This window comes from Sciurus vulgaris (genome assembly GCF_902686455.1).
Source record: "Sciurus vulgaris genome assembly, chromosome: 18".
NCBI classification, from domain to species: Eukaryota; Metazoa; Chordata; class Mammalia; order Rodentia; family Sciuridae; genus Sciurus; species Sciurus vulgaris.
This window is the reverse complement of record NC_136479.1, coordinates 14,867,647-14,885,864: the sequence shown is the minus strand read 5'-3', so window position 1 is coordinate 14,885,864 and position 18,218 is coordinate 14,867,647. Positions and strand designations below refer to the sequence as shown.

General features: G+C 51.6%; 1 protein-coding gene across 1 annotated transcript; it reads left to right on the top strand.

Moving 5' to 3' along the window:
* The first annotated feature begins 4,672 nt into the window (after positions 1 to 4,672).
* UMOD (uromodulin) lies at positions 4,673 to 17,960 on the top strand. The gene is made up of 11 exons (XM_079120861.1): positions 4,673 to 4,830; positions 6,080 to 6,219; positions 7,250 to 8,026; positions 8,130 to 8,237; positions 9,477 to 9,685; positions 10,599 to 10,747; positions 12,527 to 12,772; positions 15,000 to 15,162; positions 15,682 to 15,763; positions 16,556 to 16,597; positions 17,661 to 17,960. The coding sequence occupies exons 2-11, from the start codon at positions 6,126 to 6,128 to the stop codon at positions 17,720 to 17,722; spliced, it is 1,932 nt and encodes a 643-aa protein (XP_078976987.1). The 5' UTR covers positions 4,673 to 4,830; positions 6,080 to 6,125; the 3' UTR covers positions 17,723 to 17,960.
* The last annotated feature ends 258 nt before the right edge of the window (positions 17,961 to 18,218 follow it).

Sequence of the window (18,218 nt, the reverse complement as noted above, 5' to 3'; positions counted from 1 at the left end):
CACTCACTTCCTCCCATGTGGCCCACCCACTTCCTTTCTTTTGGATCCACCCACTTCACTCCTCTTCCGCCAGTCACCCTCCATTTTTCAGCTGCAGAAGTCTCATAATTCATCTTTCCTGCCACTCTGTACCTCTCTTCTTCCCCCCACCAAATTTCATATTCATACAAATGCTGGGGTAATCTTTTAAAAAACCACAGCTCCGAGGGCTTCCAACTCTGCCATTTCAGCCCCATAGTGGCATCTTTATTGCTTTTAGGATAAAATTCAGTCTGCTTACCTATCTGCAAGGTCCTGGATGGTTCCCCCCTGAAGAGCTCTTCTCCTCTTCCTGCTATCTCACTTTCTAGGCCCCAGTCACACTTCTCCTCAATTCTTTGAACAAACCAAACTCTCCCTGCAGTATTCCCTTTGCCTGAGATGCACTCTCCTCAGAGTACACTCCCCACCCCCACCTGGCTCTTCATAGAGCTGCATTCATCATTCGAATCTCAGCGCAGTCATTGTCACCTCAAAGAAGCCCTTGTGGACACTAATATTGGACTATTTAATACTAATATTTGAACTATATCATTGGGCAATTGTGAGCTGCCTGTTCCCCACTCCCTGACCCAGGACGTCAGCCCCATGAAAGAGGGCACGTGTCTCTTCTTTCTTGCTGTGTTCCCAGTACCTAGGATTCTGCTTGGTACATAGCCAATGCTCACTAAATGTCCATGGACCAAATACCTATCTCAGGCAGCACCCTGTCTCCCAGAGAGACGTGATTTCATGGTCACCCCAAAAGGAAGAGATGAAGACAGTGTCTTCAGATCCAAATCAGAGCCTGTATTTGTTTCCTGCCGTTGCTCTGACTAACACAGACTTCATGGCTCAGCAAAAACACAAATTGGTTGTCATAGAGTTCTGGAGACCAAAAAACACATTTCACTGGGCTAAGTCATCACGATGGCTTCCTTCTGGAAGAATCCCTCTCCTTGCGTTCTCTAGTTCATGGGTGCCGGCTGCATTCCTTGGTTTGTGGTTCTACCCAGGGATCACTCTGACCTTTTGTTTCATCCTCACTTCTCCTGCTTCCTATGATTCTGCCACCGAATCTCTCTTATGAGCGCCATGTGATTGATCCAGCCTGCCCGGATGATGTCTCCTTCTCAGGACCCTTAGTCACACCTGCACAGTCCCTTTTGTCCCATAAGGCAATATTCCCAGGTTCCAGGGATCAGGATGTGGCCATATTGGGATGGGGGTCATTATTCAGCCCACGACACACACCACTGATTTGTGTCATTCATTTCAGCCTGTTAAGACATCTGTTTAAAAATCAAGAGGGGCATTAATTTAGGGACTGTGGCCTCTGTAAGTCGCCTGGCCCCCTCTACTTCCCACCTGTCACCTGGGCAAGCTCTCCCTGTCCTGTTTTCTGACTTCCAGAGCCCATTTCCATCCCGCCCCACCCCCAACCTGGCCTGTCTACATCCGGACCAAGCAGGGGACAGCCTGGGGCCCTGGAACTTACCTGTGCCAGGCACCCTGACATGGCAGGTGTTAGTATTCAGGACACGGTGCAAGGCTCACCTGCTTCCACCTTAAGGCCAGGTCCACGGAGACTGCTGAGACTCGGTCACGTGGAACAGCTGCTGACCAGCCACGAGCCAGAGCACAGGTGTGCACCTGAAGTCCTGCAGGTGTGACTGCAGCCTCTAGTACAGATGGGGAGGCAGTATAGGTGCAGGGGGCAGGTGGCGTCCCAACACCCACGGACAGCTCCTTCTAATCTCTTGTGTTCTGTCTGATCAGTTTTCTGACCCTCCATTTCTTACCTTCACTCTGCTGAAAAAGACCTAAAAATCACTTGTCATTCTAGGGCCCTTTTATGGCTGAGCATGGATTGTTCTCTACCCTCAAGGAGTACAGTCCATCGGAGGGGTAAATCAGAGTGGGGTTTAGGGTTGAGTCTGGAGTTAGCTCTGACTAGCTGTGTCATCCTGGGAAAGTTACCCAGCCTCTCTGAACTTCGGTCCTAGCTCCTCTAACAGGGGTTGCTGTGATGCACTCTTTCCCATGACAGATTTAAAAACACACTGCGTGACATCCGAGAAGCACTTGGTAGGCAAGAGCTGTGCTGATTATTAACATTAAGTCTCTTGTCTGTGTTTGAAAGTTGGAGAGAAGAGTATTTCAAGAGATCAAGCGAGGTTCATGCAAAAGCAAGTATTTAGTGAACACTGCCCTGGAAATAAGGTGGGAAGTATCGATGGCATTTGGAACACGGGGATCTTGGATGGTCTTGGTGAGCAAGGTCAACGGAGCTGGCTGTCCACAGGGCATCTAGCTGTGATGGAGAGAGAGTGCACACAAATCCTTCAAGACATTTGGTGATGAAAAACAGCAGAAAGGGCAGAAAACGGTGGCATGGGTGTGGGATGGGAGGATGGTTTTTGTAGAAGGGGTGGCAGATGTGGACACTCCAGGAAGGAGAGCAGAGTGAGGAGCCAGGAGGAAGGGTTAACGGAAGGAGAGGACAGGTCATCGGAGGACCTGGGCAGAGACCTGTCACAGGCAGGGCAAGGTGATCTTCATCCCAAGAGAGACGTAGGTAGATGGGGAGGATGAGGGGGCCTCAGCTCAGGGGCTCCAGGGAAGTCTGTCATGGCGTCCCCAAGAGGAGGGGTGGGGAGAGAGGTCTGAGGAGAGTGGGAGACACACTGCAGGGCGACCCGACTGGGTTGACAGAGGACAGCGCTTACTGTTTTAAAATGTAGGTTCTGTTCTTATTCAGGTGTGGTGAGGCCAGCTGGGCAGAATGTTGCCAGGGGAAAGATGCCTTGTTAGGCTCCTGGGTCCCGAGAGGAGGGGACAAGCCAGGCCGTGGAGGGGAGGGGCTCACGGGGAGGTGCAAGGGGAACACGGTGGGTCAGGACGCACAGGGCGGGAGAGAGCCTTTATTGGGGTGTTTACGCGAGGAGAGGGAGAGGCCGGTTCGAGGTCAGAGATGGTTCCCTTTTTGTGTTCCAGTGAGATCTGGGGCATGGGACCTGTGTCCACCTTTCTGGTCCCCAGCTGGCTCATGGGGTGACTAGAGTGGTAAGAGAGCCCCTGAGAGTGAAGACCCATCACGAGGCAGGTGGGCGCAGGCTCCGAGTGGCGGGCTTGCCTGTGAAAGGCCCCCTCACAGGCAAGGTGGTGGCCACCTCTGGAAGCCAGCTGACTATCCCAGGAGAGCTGCCCCCATGGCCAGCCAGGCACCAAGGTGTGGAGCTCGAACACACAGACCTGAAAAGACTCCAGCGCCAACCCCCTTCCCCCACCCAGGCAGCTCTGGAAGCCACTGGAGTGGCCAGAGTTAAACCCCTTCAGGACACCCAGCCCGGGGTACGTGGGGCCTCCCCAGAAAGGCCCCAGCTATTAATGGCTAGTTCCAGAAAGAAGAATAATTGGTAATTCAACAAACAAAGGGATGATAACATCCCTCGTCACCCAAGAATTGCCAAAGTGAGCAACAATGAGACACTTCTTCTCTTTTGGGCAAAGATGAGAAAGTTGGCCAAAATAAAAGCAGCCCTGCCCGGGGCTGGTGAGTCCTGCGGTTGGGTCTGGCAACTAATTTCTAAGTACCTCTGTGTGGTGCTCTTTGGGAAGAGGTACCCATATTCTTATTGCTGTGCCAATATTTTGACTCAGAAATGCACTCTTGTGCAATCAGCCTCAGGTGTTGATCCCAGTGCTAAGGACTACTGCCTGGGACGGAACAAAGGAAGCCCCCCAAAAGTCATTGAGGTGGTCCTGGTTCTATTTCCTGCTCAGCCCAAGTTCACAGATGTTCGATTTTTCTCAACATGATGACATCCTCTATTCCACTGACTTTCAGGTTGCCACGTGGGACTGGGTCAGGAGACATAGCTCTCAACTACTCAGCCTCTGTCATTTTCTACCTCTGTGGTTGTCCATCAGCAAAGCAGCATTTGCAGAATTTCCACCAGTAAAACCATCCGTGTGACTTTACTCACATCATCTCCATTAACCATCACTGCATCTCAGGAGATGGGCGATTACATGTTGTGGACAAGGAGGTCGCAGTCAGGGAAATTAAGAAATGAGCCAGCTGGCACACCAAGATGGCAGACCTAGGATTCAGACCGGCAGGCCCCCAAGTCGGGGTCTATTGAAATCACAAAGTTATTCCTCTCCCAAGGGCCCTCCGTGCTTTGGAATTCAGCTTTCTTGTGTTTCAGGATGGATGGGGTCCAGGGACATCTGAAGTGTCTTCTGCCTCTGATTTTCTACCATTCTTGGCTCTTCTCTTGCTCATGCCTGGACCCTCGAGGAGCTGGCTGATCTGGTGAGGACAGAGTGAAGGAAGGGCATCCTCCCCAGGTCAGGTGCCCACCCAGCAGGGACAGCGAGCATCCCTTTTATCCTAAGGCAGCCTGGCTTCAGATGCTGGCATCTGCCTGACTCTTTGGGTCCACCCCGTCCTTGTCAGTGACCAAGAAAAACCCTGGGCACTGCCTGCCCAGTTAATGTCTAACTCAGGAATCTCTTGATGTCAAAAGGTGCAAAACAGAGACCTTGTATTTCCAGGCACAGTGTGACCCCAAGGTCAGTCATTTGGTGTCTCTAGTAATTAGGGGAAAAACAAACACCTCGCAAGTTTGAAAAAGGCAAGCATTTTGCCAAAAGAAAAAAGAAAATTTCCACCCCCAAGGAAAAGATCTCAAGAAATAGAACCAGAGACTAATTGGAGGAGAGAGTGCCCACCAGCAGCGAATGTGTGTATATAAACAAGAGGCACACACTGTGACGGGACCAGCCCTTCCCGCCTGGCTTCAGGTAAGGCACCCTATGGCTGGCTTCTCCTGGCCCAGCATCTGCCCCATCTCGTTTTCTGTTTGAGGGAGGTGGGAAAGGAAGTTAAGTGTTTGGATACTGGGGATTTAAGTCATTTCCCTGCTGATTATTGGCTTCATGATCTGTGGCAAGTCAGTCTCCTCCTCATGGAACCAAAGTTTTCCTATAACAACAGCTATTATTTTTCCATGCATCTGATGAATAGTTAAGCATCTACTAGGTACCAGGCACAGGAGATATGGTAATGAGCCGACGTGAAATTCTTTTTAATTAAATAATAGAATATGTCAGCAAGCAATGCACACACTAAGGATAAGAGTAGTTTGATAGAACGTGGATTGGGTGTGTGTCTGTGTGTGTGTGTGTAGGGGGGGTGCATGTACTTAGTCACAAAGGTCTGGAAAACATGGCTCTATAGAACACAAGTCATTTGAGGACAGGGACTTCTCAGAACTGAGTGTGGCACATCTGAGACACTCGATTTGTGGAAGCAGAGACCTCCATTTCAAAGATGAGAAAATCCAACCTCAGTAAACTGAAATACCTTGTCCAAGGTCACACTGGTAGTGACTAGCCACACAGGGATTTCAAACACCGTTGCAGACTCAGTAAAAATTGGGGTAATACTAGCATCCACCTAGGATTATTTCACCAGTTGGGTGTCATAATAAATGCTCACTCTAGAAACATTGTAATGTGTTGTGGAGGTTGATCATCTCAAGTCATTTCTCTACCATACTTGAATTACATGAAGACATGGATTCATCATGTTTCTTGTTCTCCTTGGCACCTAGCTTGCTGTTTGGCACATAGTAGCTACTCAATAAACATCTGTGGAATGGATCTGAGCAAGCTGAATATTTCCAGGCAGGGCACCAGGAACTGGCTGTTAAAATCCAAAGCTACCCCGTCTTGCCACTTTGTGCAAATGAGAGATTCAGTTCTTCAAAATGCCCACTGAGATCTGGGAACCAAGGGCGGGTTGTGGTTGGGAGCAAGGGTGACACAACAGAAGGGACACGCACCAAAGCCAGGGCTGCCACGCTGCACAGCATCTGTCATCCCCATAAGTGACTCCTCCTGGGGCTGTGCAGCTTAACCACCAATGCTTTCCCCCCGAGTACAGAGAGGGCGTTAGAACCTGCATTTGTCCCGTCCGTCTGTGATCACGGGACTTCTGGTATCTGAAACAGGGAGGAAATCCCAAGGGGCCAACCTGTCCTTGCCTTAGGGCCACTGTTCCCAGGACCAGAAGCAGCTGTGGAACTACAGACAGGATGGGGCGTCTGTTCTCTCTGGCCTGGTTGCTGATGGTCATGGTAGCAACCCCTTGGTTCATCAGAGCGGTAGCCACTGACTCCTCGGAAACAAGTAAGTGTGTGTGTGTGTGTGTGTGTGCGTGCACACAAGAACTGCACAAGAACTGCAGTGTGCCCTTTGTGGAAGCAGTCTTACTCCCTCTCCTATCTTGGCTGGGATTTCCACAGTCTTTATTCTAAGTCCATTTCTTAGACTTCAATGTGCACGGGACTCACCTGGAAATTTTGCTGAAAGCAGCCGGGCTCAATAGGTCTGGAGTGGGGCCTGACACTTTGAATTTCTTGCAAACTCCCAGGTGATACTGATCCTGTGGTCCCTGGACCACACACTGAATGCAAGGAGCTGGAACATGGCTAAGGCCTGCCAACACTTGACTTCCCCTTTCAGCCTTAAAAGGCCATTCCGTGGGTCAAGCATTGCCCTTACCCACCTTCAGCCTCTCTTCTGAGCACAGCAAATTAGATTGTTGGGTCACAGTTAAGAGCACACCCTCTGGTCCTGCCATCTGCATGTGTGTCATGGCTCTGCTGTTCCCAACTAAGCAGGGGACTTAATCCTTCTGAACCTCAGTTTCCTCATTTTTAAGATAAAGATAAGTAAAAACAGATTCTCAAGGGGCCACTGGGAAGGATTCATGAAGACAATGAATGAAAAGTGTATGTCCTGCTACTTGGATATAGTAAGTGCTCACTGAACAGCAGCTCATTTTTTTAAACTATTATTTTTTGTGGAACAATGTACAACGGCCCTGCTAGGTGGACTTGGGGAGGTCTTCAGAGAGGCTCATCAAGCAGGAAAGGGGACCTGGACCGAAGGCATAAAATGTGCAAAAGCCAGGAAGGTCCTAGCAAAGCATGGGGAATTCTGTGCATTGTCCCTTTGGATGTGGGACGGCGTGTCAGGAAGACGATGTGAAGGCGATGCTTAAGGTAGAAGGATGGACTCGCGGCAGCTCAGACATCATCAGGGAGATTTGGGAGGAGTCAGCAAGGGTGAAAGAACATAGGCTCCTTGGGAGGAATCTTTGGTTGGCCATTAGCCCGGTTGCTCCTGCTCTGAGGCTGGGCTCTTCTGTCTGCAGGAAGGTGCTCTGAATGTCACAGCAATGCCACCTGCATGGAGGACGGGGTCGTCACGACGTGCTCCTGCCAGGCGGGCTTCACCGGTGACGGCCTCGTGTGCGTGGACCTGGACGAGTGCGCCACTCCGGGGGCGCACAACTGCTCGGCCAACAGCAGCTGCGTGAACACGTTGGGCTCCTACGCGTGCGTCTGCCCGGACGGCTTCCGCCTGACGCCAGGGCTGGGCTGCACCGACGTGGACGAGTGCGCTGAACCCGGGCTCAGCCGCTGCCACGCCCTGGCCACCTGTGTCAACGTGGAGGGCAGTTACCTGTGCGTGTGCCCCGAGGGCTACGCAGGGGACGGCTGGCACTGTGAGTGCTCGCCCGGCTCCTGCGGGCCAGGGCTGGACTGCGTGCCCGTGGGGGGCGAGCTGGTGTGCGCCGATCCGTGCCGGGCACACCGTATCCTGGACGAATATTGGCGCAGCACCGAGTACGGGGCTGGGTATTCCTGCGACACCGACCTGAGAGGCTGGTACCGCTTCGTGGGTCCGGGTGGCATGCGCCTGGCGGATACCTGCGTGCCTGTCCTGCGCTGCAACACAGCCGCGCCCATGTGGCTCAACGGCACGCACCCGTCCAGCGACGAGGGCATCGTGAGCCGCACGGCCTGTGCGCACTGGAGCGGTCACTGCTGCCTGTGGGACACGCCCGTCCAGGTGAAGGCCTGCGCTGGTGGCTACTATGTCTACAACCTGACGGCGGCCCCCGAGTGCCATCTGGCCTACTGCACAGGTGAGCCAGGCCCCTCCTCACCCATCCTAGACAGCAAGAGCCCTGCAGGGGACAGGGGCGCGTCTTTGCTGACACTCCGTCTGTCTCTCTCTGGACCTTGCAGATCCCAGCTCTGTGGAAGGTACCTGTGAGGAGTGCAGTGTAGACGAGGACTGTGTATCAGATAATGGCAGGTGGCGCTGCCAGTGCAGACAGGACTTCAACATCACTGGTAAGGACGGTGGAGAGGAGGCGGTGTGTTGAGAAAGCGGTCAGCGACTAGGGGAGGGGACATTCCCAGGGGGATGGGGCCCCTGTGGCTATGACCCAAGGGCTAAATATCCAACCTGAAAAGGAAAGGTCCCCTAAGACCCATTAAAACGGGCAAGAAGCTCTCCCTAGCTCCCTGTGCCCTTTTAGTTGGCTCCAAAGCTCCCGGGGATTGGGGACCTCACACTCGGTCTTCCTTTTGAGGCCCCCACCCTGCAGTGGGCATGCAAGTTGCTGCCACCATGTGGCTAGAGGCTGCCCTGCAGCTCAGGCCCCACCATCTGGATCCTGTGCCTGGGCAAGGCTCTGGCCCTCTCCGCTGGCTCGTGCTTCCCAGATTTCAGTCATGATTTCTGTCACAGCCCGGTGCCCATTTCACAATTCTGCTGTCTCCACACATCCAACCGAGGCTGTGAATTCCATTACTACTACTTCACATTTTAAAATTTGTTCTTATTAGTTACACGTGATAATGGAATGCATTTTGACATATTGTCAACTATGGAACCAACTAAGGTGCCCCTCGACAGATGAGTTTTATTATTAACCAGTTTTCTTTCAAATTGAATCTCATCTTCCCATTCATTCGGGTCATTGGTGGTCACTAACACGTTTGCAACTTAGTAACACTTTAGAAAGTTGACTGTAAAAACAAATCAGCAAAAAGAAAGGTATCTCAACAGTACTATGGTAAAGCAATTTTCTAAAAACACTGAGAAATTAAGATGTGCTTCAGCCGTTGAACGTTCTAGCTGGTTGTCCTTGCCTGAGCCTAAGGCTTGTTCCCTGTTTAAGAGGGGAAGTGACAAGTATGTAGTAATAAAGACATGAGCAGCGAGAACTGTCCCCTTCAGGTAGAGAGAATGGAAAGAAATTGTAGTTAAATTTCCCTTTCCTTTTTCTTTTTAAAATTGGATTCAATGTTACTTAATGCTGGACCACCCAAAGACCCCCAGACCATCCCGTATTTTGCATTCAGCCTGCCCGTAGGGGGATGTAGGCTGTATGGTTGGTCCTTGGACCTCCCCGGGATGCTCAGATGCAGTCTTCTGTCCCCATCTCTCCAAGAGGAAAGCATGACACGTCAAGGATGAGCACCCCAGCTGGTGCCCAGTCCAGCCGTCTCGACCGGACCCTCGGGGACTGCTGGGCACCTGCACTGCACACACAGGGCCCCATCCTGTTCTTCCTGACTTTTCAGATCTCTCCCTCGTGGAGCGCAGGCTGGAATGTGGGGCCAACGACATCAAGGTGTCCCTGAGCAAGTGCCAGCTGCGGAGCCTGGGCTTCGACAAGGTCTTCATGTACCTGCGTGACAGCCACTGCTCTGGCTTCAGGGAGAAGGGCGAGCGGGACTGGATGTCTGTGGTGACCCCCGCCCAGAATGGCCCCTGTGGGACTGTGCTGACGGTACGCCCGGGTCAGCCTGGGGCAGGGTCTGAGTGCTGCCTGGCTATGCCCCGGGTCTGCTGCTTAGCGGCCGTGTGAGCATCCATGAGTTCTTTAGCCTGGCCGAATAACTGAATTGGAGCTAACTGAGCATTGTCACTGGTCAATGCATCTGAAGTGATTAGGACGGTGGCTGGGGCTGAGTGCCCTGAATACATGTTACCTTCAAGTAAAGAGGGGATCCAGGTGATAGGTGCCCACTTTACAGATGGGAAAAGTAGGGTCAATGGCAGTGATTGCTCCCAGCCAGTAGGGGTCAGCGTTGGGACCAGAAGCAGGTCTGTTGGCTTCCAGTGGCCCCCGGAGGCAGGGTACCTGGAGAACCAGGACCTTGCCCACAGAGGCCTCTACGGATGGGGCCCAGAGGTGAAGGCTGAGTAAGAAGCATTTGCTTCTTTCTGCCTCCCTAATCCCCTGAAAGAAAAGGAAAGAAACAAAAAAAGAAAGAAAGTAATTGATTGTCATTTGCCAAGGACGCAGTGTGAAATTCCACTAGTGATGACTTGCTGTACGGTCTTAGTCTTCAAATGAGGAAGCTCCAGGTACTGGAAAGAGGCCAGGGTTCCTAGCTCCCCTGTGCTGCAAGAGATTACTCAGTCACTTGGAACCTCTGTCTCTTCATTCACCAAGCAGGGCTGCAGCAACCCTGCCTCCTAGTATCACTGGAGAGACTAATGCAGTGAGGCGGAAGAGCCTTTAGCTCAGGGTCTGGCACGTGCCTTGAGCTCATAAATGCCTGCTGCTGTCGTGACTTTTTATCAGAGAGACCTGGAGGGCAGCTTGCAGGTGGCCAGAGACAACCTGTTTCAGCACTGAAGTCTGACTAAGATGCTCTTGATTCTTTCTCCCACTCCTCACCCTCTAACACACACAGAGGAACGAAACCCATGCCACCTACAGCAACACCCTCTTCCTGGCGAATGAGATCATCATCCGCGACATCAACATCAAAATCAACTTTGCGTGTTCCTATCCCCTGGACATGCTGGTCAGCCTGAAGGCCTCCCTACAGCCAATGGTCAGGTGCGGCCAGGGAGGGGCTCCAGTGCACCTGGACAGCCCCACCCATGACCCCTAACTCATAGGCTCTTCTGCTCTGCCAGCTGACACCCATAGGGAACTGGGTTTGAGGGCTGGGAAGCAGGGTTGCTTCGTGGAGGAGCCCAGCTAGGAATTCTGGAGCCAGATTCAAGTTCAGCCTCAGTTGCATTTTAACCAGAAGTCTCTGGGGGGTGCACACCCCCTTTCTGGATGTCAGATGTGGGTTGAACAATATTTGTACTACTTTTCTTGGGAGGGCAATAGTGTTCTGCAGATATGAATCAAATATTAGAGTCTCTGGCTTTTCAGAGAGGTAGGATGGTTGGACTGGAGGGAAGGAGGGCGAATCTCGGAGTCCCCATGGAATCTCAGTGCCCTGCTATGAACATGGAGAAAATCATATCCTATATTTTGAGCACAGTTTCCCTTCTCTGTAAATTCAGAATGTCTGATTAAAGGGCATTTACGAATTATGCTCTTTGGAGGTGCCTTGGTGGGGTGGGGGTTGCTTGCAGGGACGAGTCAGAGAATTCCAGAGAATTTTAAAAAAAGAATTCTCTTTTTTTAAAGAGAAAATGCTGTTGCTAAATAAAATGGAAAGTCTTCCAATAGGATGATTCACAGGCTGATGATGCTGACATTAAAGGGATAGTTATATTCATAATTAGCATTTATTGAGAGCTTACTATATGTCAGATAAAGTCCCATACATGGGACATCTCATTAAAATCTTATAGTAGCCCTAAGAAATGTAGATATATTATGATTATTCCTTTTATACTGATGTGGACAATGCGGCTCAGAGGCGTCCGAGTCATTTACCCAAAGTCGAAAAGTCTAGTAGGTGGCAGAGCTGGGATTCAAACATCGGGTCTGGAGCCCCTGCTGGAGAGTGACCTTCACTTTGAGGCTCACCCATGGTTACAAGTTCTCCAGGCCAGCCAGACTCAGGGAAGGGCTCTGGGCACAGATGAGGGTGTGCGGCTGGCTGGAGGAAGAAGATTGCTCACGCCAGGCTGTTGACAGGAGTACCACGTGGACAAGGTGTGTCCTGGAGCAACCTGGTCATGTCCTAGGCCTGGGAGGTGCCGGGGAGCCAGGCCTCGGCCATCAAACCTTGTTTGGGTTTGAGCTAGAACTCTCGCCTGTGACTGAGCTTCAACCTCACTGAGTGTTCTCATGCACTTTATTTCACGTGACAGCGTCCTTTGAAGGATCGCCCAGTGAAGTTCACAGTAGGGGGACTGTGTTCAGTGAGGTCACCCATAAGCCATTTATAAAACCCAACCTTCTGACCTCCGCTAGAACGTCACCCTGGAGCTCTGAGACTCAGGTCTGCCCTCCGGATGGCCCTTCACGCTTAACCTGCTGTTAAAGGAGGAAGCCAGGTGATTTCCTCCAGAAGCTGTGTGAGCCATCTTGAAAGCTCAGAGCGGTTGTAGCAAAGGCCACCAAGTGAGGGACTGGGCATGTCTCTCAAAATGCGGTCTCTGGACCCGCAGCGTGGGCGGCACTGGGAACTTGTTAGAGATGCAGAGCCCCGGGCTCCCCTCGCACCCAGTCAGAACCTGCTTTCCAGCCAGACCCTGGGGGGGACCCCTGCATACTGGAGGCAGTTTGCAAAGTCACGGTGGGTGGCTTCCCTTCCTCCTGCTGGATGAGGATGCAGATGACTGCCGGGGACTTGCAGGGAGGCTGAGTAGGCAGGGCCGCCTCCGTGGGTGCTCCCTGCGGGTCCTCTCACCAGCCCTCCCCCCGCAGCGCCCTCAACATCGGCGTGGGCGGGACCGGCGCGTTCACCGTGCGGATGGCGCTCTTCCAGACCTCTGCCTACACGCAGCCCTACCAAGGCCCCTCGGTGGCGCTGTCCACCGAGGCCTTCCTCTACGTGGGCACCATGCTGGATGGGGGGGACCTGTCCCGGTTCGCACTGCTGATGACCAACTGCTATGCCACCCCCAGCGGCAATGCCACGGACCCCCTGAAGTACTTCATCATCCAGGACAGGTAGGCCACGGGGCCTGGGGGGGCCGTGGATGGGATTCAGGGAGGGCTTGGGACTTGGGTGGGGAGAAGTGCATCTTTATATTCATTATCCTGAGGCTAGAATTTAGCATTCCCATCGTCATGAATATTGACCAAAAAAAGAAAAAAAGAAAAAAAAAAAAAAAAAAGTCATAGGAGAGTTCCAGAGACTGTCAATGCTCACCTGTACTTTTAAAAATTTGTTCTAATTAGTTACACACGACAGTAGAATGCACTTATACATCATACACAGATGGAGGATAATGTCTCATTCTTCTGGTTATCCGTGATGTAAGTCCCACCAATCACATAGTTATTTATGTACACAGGGTAATAATGCCTGATTCATTTTACTATCCTTCCTTCCCCCACACCCCCTCCCCTCCACCTAAAGTACCTCTATTCTTCCCTAGCCCCTCCCCCATTATTGTGAATTAGCATCTGAATATCAGAGAAAATATTTGGCCTTTGGTTGTTTGGGATTGACTTATTTCACTTAGCATGATATTCTCAGCTCCATCTGTTTATAGGCAAATGCCATAATTTCCTCCTTGTTTAAGGCTGCATAATATACCATTGTGTATTTATATCACAATTTCTTTATCCATTCACATGTTGACTCAGCTATTGTGAGTTGAGATGCTGTAAATACTGATGTGGCTGTGTCACTGTAATATACTGATTTTAAGTCCTTTCGGTAGTAGGAGTGGAATAGCTGGGTCAATGGTAGTTCCATTTGGAGTGTTCTGCGGAATCTCCATACCACTGTCCATAATGGTTGCACCAATTTGCAGTCCCACCAGTCAATACTTTTAATTACTATAGTACTAGAATTTCCACTGGACCTTACCATTGAATGCACTATCAAATATTTGGTCACAAATATATTTATATATATAATATCTATGCAAATATGTAAAGTACATATCAAAGATTTTACTATTTTAAGAAATGTGCTTCCATTTGGTTTCCTTTATCATCCTTAAAATATGTTATTGCCTGCTTTTTAAAACATCGCATTTGAGGCGGGTTGCATGAGCTTCCCCAGAGCCCCAGGGAGCTCTGTGAAAATGGAGACAATCCTGATGGAAAGGCAGGCGCAGAGCCGTGGGCAGCCTGGCACCTGCCCGGGAACCAGGAGGGGCAGGCACAGTTAGCTGAGGACCCATTGAATCTGAGAAGACACAGGTGTGCTGCCTTTTACTCGACAGGCTTTAGAAAACTGAGCATGAGCAAGAACATTGCATTTATAAAGCGAGCAGATATTACGGAAGCTCACGATGTGGCAGGCTCTGAGCATCCTGCAATGGACAGAAGAGACAATAAGCTCTGCCCTTCCACGGCTTATATTCTGAAGGGGAGATCAACAACTACGTGAAATCTATAGTGTGTTAGTGGAAAAGGGCCGTGGAAAGACGAAGCCGGGCAAGGAGAGGGGTGTTTGCAATGTTAATAGCACAGTCAGAGAAAGCATCCCAAGAGGTCCCGTCTAACCCATTCCCATTTCACAGGGGAGCTTCTTGGCCAGGTGCTGATCAGACCTTCAGCCCTCTCTGTTACTTGGAATATCCCTTTGCAATAAAAAAGAATGCATAACTATTTTAGGTCTCACTGAAAGTGACTAGCACTCTCTTGTTCACCTTCTTCTCATTTGTTTGATCATGTTCTATTAATGGCAAGAGGTACTGCTGGCCAAGTGATTGACATTTGTGGTCCCGATCTAAAAATTCTAGGGAATAAATGTATTTCCTTAAAAAAATATAAGTGGGTTTAAAGAAAAGGACTACGTAAATAATAATACAGATGTTGGAATATGCAGGAAGATATTCGTAAAGGTTGTATCTAGGCCCCAAAGACTGGAATTTATCGCACAGAGCAGCTGAAGAGTGTTGAATGCATTTTCTGGATCAGAAGTGCTGGCTTTTAGATTGCACTAGGATCAAATAGAGAGAGCACTTACAGAGCACCACATCCTGTTCGAAGCACTTAGAAAAATTACCTAATTTAATCCTCACAACGATCTTTCGATGCAGGCTGCAATTATTAGCCCCCATGTACAGATGGGGAAATTGAGGCTCAGAGACATTAAGCCAGTTTCCCAAGGCTGCACAGCTAATAGGTGATGGTGCCATCTTTGAACCCAGGAAGTCTGGCTCCATTGCTTAACCAAACACCTTGTATGACACGGCCTCCCCTCACCCACCACCAGGTGTCCACACACTGAGGACCCCACCATCCAGGTGGTGGAGAATGGAGAGTCCCCGCAGGGCCGGTTCGCCGTGCAGATGTTCCGGTTTGCTGGAAACTACGACCTGGTCTACCTGCACTGCGAGGTGTATCTGTGTGACACTCTGAACGAGAAGTGCAAGCCCGTGAGTCACCTCCCCTCCCTCCGCCAGCTTGCCAGTGCCCCATCCCATGACCGGAGGCGTTTGGCCAGAGGCCTTAAGAAGGCAAACACCTCTACCTGCTCCCCCTTCAGCACCGGGACAGCAGGGACAGCGAGACGGGGTGGCCAAGGCCGAGCGGGAAACCTAAGCTGCTGGGAAATGGGCTGGGCTCAGCCACGGGCACCCAGCTGGAAACCACTCATCTTATCCACAAGCTTATCTCCAGTAAGGGCAGCTGCCAGTCTAAGCACTGCGCCCCTTACGTGCTGTAAGGTCTGGATGCTTCACAGAAGCTCTGTAAGGGATGTTGACCAGCCCTGTGTTCAAGGGGGACTGGGGATCGGAGAACTTAGAGACCTGCCTGAGACCCTGACAAATGATAGAGCTGATCTCCTCCTGCCTCCACCTGCCTCAAGCCCCAGCCCAGGCAGGAGGATGCTCCAATGCCGGGGTCACACCAGCCTCCCTCACGGAAGCTGCTCTGTCCCCCTCTCCCCGTAGACCTGTTCCAGAAGCCGATTCCGAAGTGGGGACTTCATAGACCCATCCCGTGTCCTGAACCTGGGTCCCATCACACGGAAAGGTAAGGCGGCCACTCCCTCCTTGAGGCTCCTAGCTGGGACTCTCTGGAGAGGAGGAGATGACAGAGTCTGGCACCTTAGGATCTTACTGGGAACTGAAGAACTCAGAGCAGTTTCTGTTCATTCATTCATCTATTCATTGCACAAATACGTTTCTTGTACCTACTGTGTGCCAGACTCTGTACTAGTGGTTGGGGATCTGTGATGAGCCACAGCACAAACCCTGCACGTGGAGCTTTCGGATCAGTGGGGGAGATGTTATTCCAATAATCCCACTTAGACACGTCTACTTACAATTGTTCTATGTGCAAGTGAAGAAAATGTAAAAGGAGCCCTGAGCTTTTGGGACAAGGGAACCTAGTCTACTGGATTGGGGAGAAATAAGGCTAAAATTTGGAAAGTGAAGCAGTATCAACTAAGAGGGACAGGGAAGGAGGGAGGGAAGCCGAAAGAGTGGGTACAGCAGGCGCAAAGGGCCTGTGGCAGGAGGGAGCCCAGCCTGCTACAGCATCTGAGAGAAGACCAGGCATGCGGAACGCTGTGGGAGGAGCTGAAGCAGGGGAAGCCAGACCACGTGGGGCCTCTTAGCTCACGCTAAGATTTTAGGTATTTCTTCTGAAAGCCTCGGGGAAGCCCCTGAAGGGCCCAGAGCAGGACAGTGACGTGAGTAGATCTGGGTTTCGGAAAGATCACTCTGACCGCAAGGAGCAGAGCGGATTAGAAGGGGCTGCTTTCTGGACAAAGCTCATGCCTTCTCTTCTCATGGATCCTTCTGTGTCCCCCCCACCCCAAAGGTGTCCAGGCCACAGTCTCAAGGGCTGCTTCCAGTAGCTTGGGTAAGTTTAGGTCCCCTCTGCCCCGAGACCTGCTGGGAACGCTCCTCTGGGCTTCTGGGTGTGCGGAAGAGCCTGGCCTACTTGGCCCAGCACGGAAGAGGCGCGCAGCCTATGGAAACGCCGGGTCCTGGGGCCGGCCGGGCGCGCATGCGCTCATGCTGCCTCATGACTGTGCCCGGGGACCCAGGTGTGTCCGGACACCTGTACGAATGTAGCTCGCACACACACCTGAGGTCACGTGCACATTCGCATTTGCACACTCAGAAGCACAGGCACCTGCAGCTGCGTGCACATACATTTGCACATTCACACACATGCCTGTTGCGGACCTCCACCCCAGCGTGTGCCTGCTCCAGACCTGCCCGTCGGCACTTCCTCCTGGGTTCATCTCTGACACCTTTTATGGGATTCACTTGACAGGTGACAAATATTTGCTGAGGTCTATTATGTGCCAAGAACCAGGATTAGTGCCGGGGTGAACACATCTCACACACACACACCTGTTTTTCTGCTTTGAGTCTCCTCTGACAGCAAAGAAAAGGAACTGCTTACCCTGGCCCTTGATTTTCAAGGTCACTGAATTGTCTGGGAACCTAGATAGAGAACCCACGTGCCCGTCGCCTTTCTTGGCTCCCCGCACCTGGATCCAAGGGGCCTTTTACACCAGCCTGGGGTTTAGCCCGAGCAAGTCCAGCCCAGTTCTGGTGAACTTGGAGTTGAGACAGCAGGGCGTTCCTGAGAGCCCTGCCTCTGTAAACAGCCTCTGGGGTCTCTAAGGAGGACGGGTTGGGCTCTGCCTGGCAGTGCCCTGTGGAGGGGGTTCCCTTCCAAGGGAGGGTGGCTGCCCTTCCAATCATCCACCTGAGGCCCTACTTTCCTATTTTTGCACGCCTATTTCTCACTGGTCTTCTGGGCAGAGAGGAAAAAAATTTCCTGCTTCTCACTGACCCTCCCAGAGAGGGTGTCCTTTCCTTACTGGTCAGTTTGTCTGAGACATCTGACGTTAATTTGCACAAAAACACAACAGAACTGCCGGTGGCTCTACTAATTGCTTTTCTTTCAGAGCTCCTGACCGTCTGGCTGCCTCTGCTGGTCTCGGTGGCCTTGACCCTGACATTTCATTGATGGACAGAGTTTGCGGCTCTCAGCTTACTTCCTGCCGGCCAGGAGGGGAGGCGCAGGCTGGCGCCCCAGCCACAGGAGAGGGAGCCCACGCTTGTACGAGCCTGCTTGTGTTTCTGCCCCTGAATCCTCGCCTGTGTCTTTAAATGCTGCTGGCCCTCTAAATGGGACTTGTGACGTGTTTGTACATGAGGCCCCATTTCCTTCCAGAGGGTGGCAAAATAATACTTTTAAGAGCTCCGCCTTTGAAGTCATTCATTCACTCAACAAGCGTTTGCTGAGCACCTACTAGATGTAGGGACTGCCGTGCACTGAGGATCCTGTGAGGAGGAAAAGCAGACCAGTCCCTGTCCTCATGGAGTTCACAGCTTGCTCAGAGAAAGTGGGTTCAACCCAGCTTCTGCTGTGTGACCCTAGAGGAGACACACGATGCCCTGAGTTTCATCATTCATTTATGCAGGGAGTGTTTCCTGAGCTGCTACTATGTGCCAATGCCAGG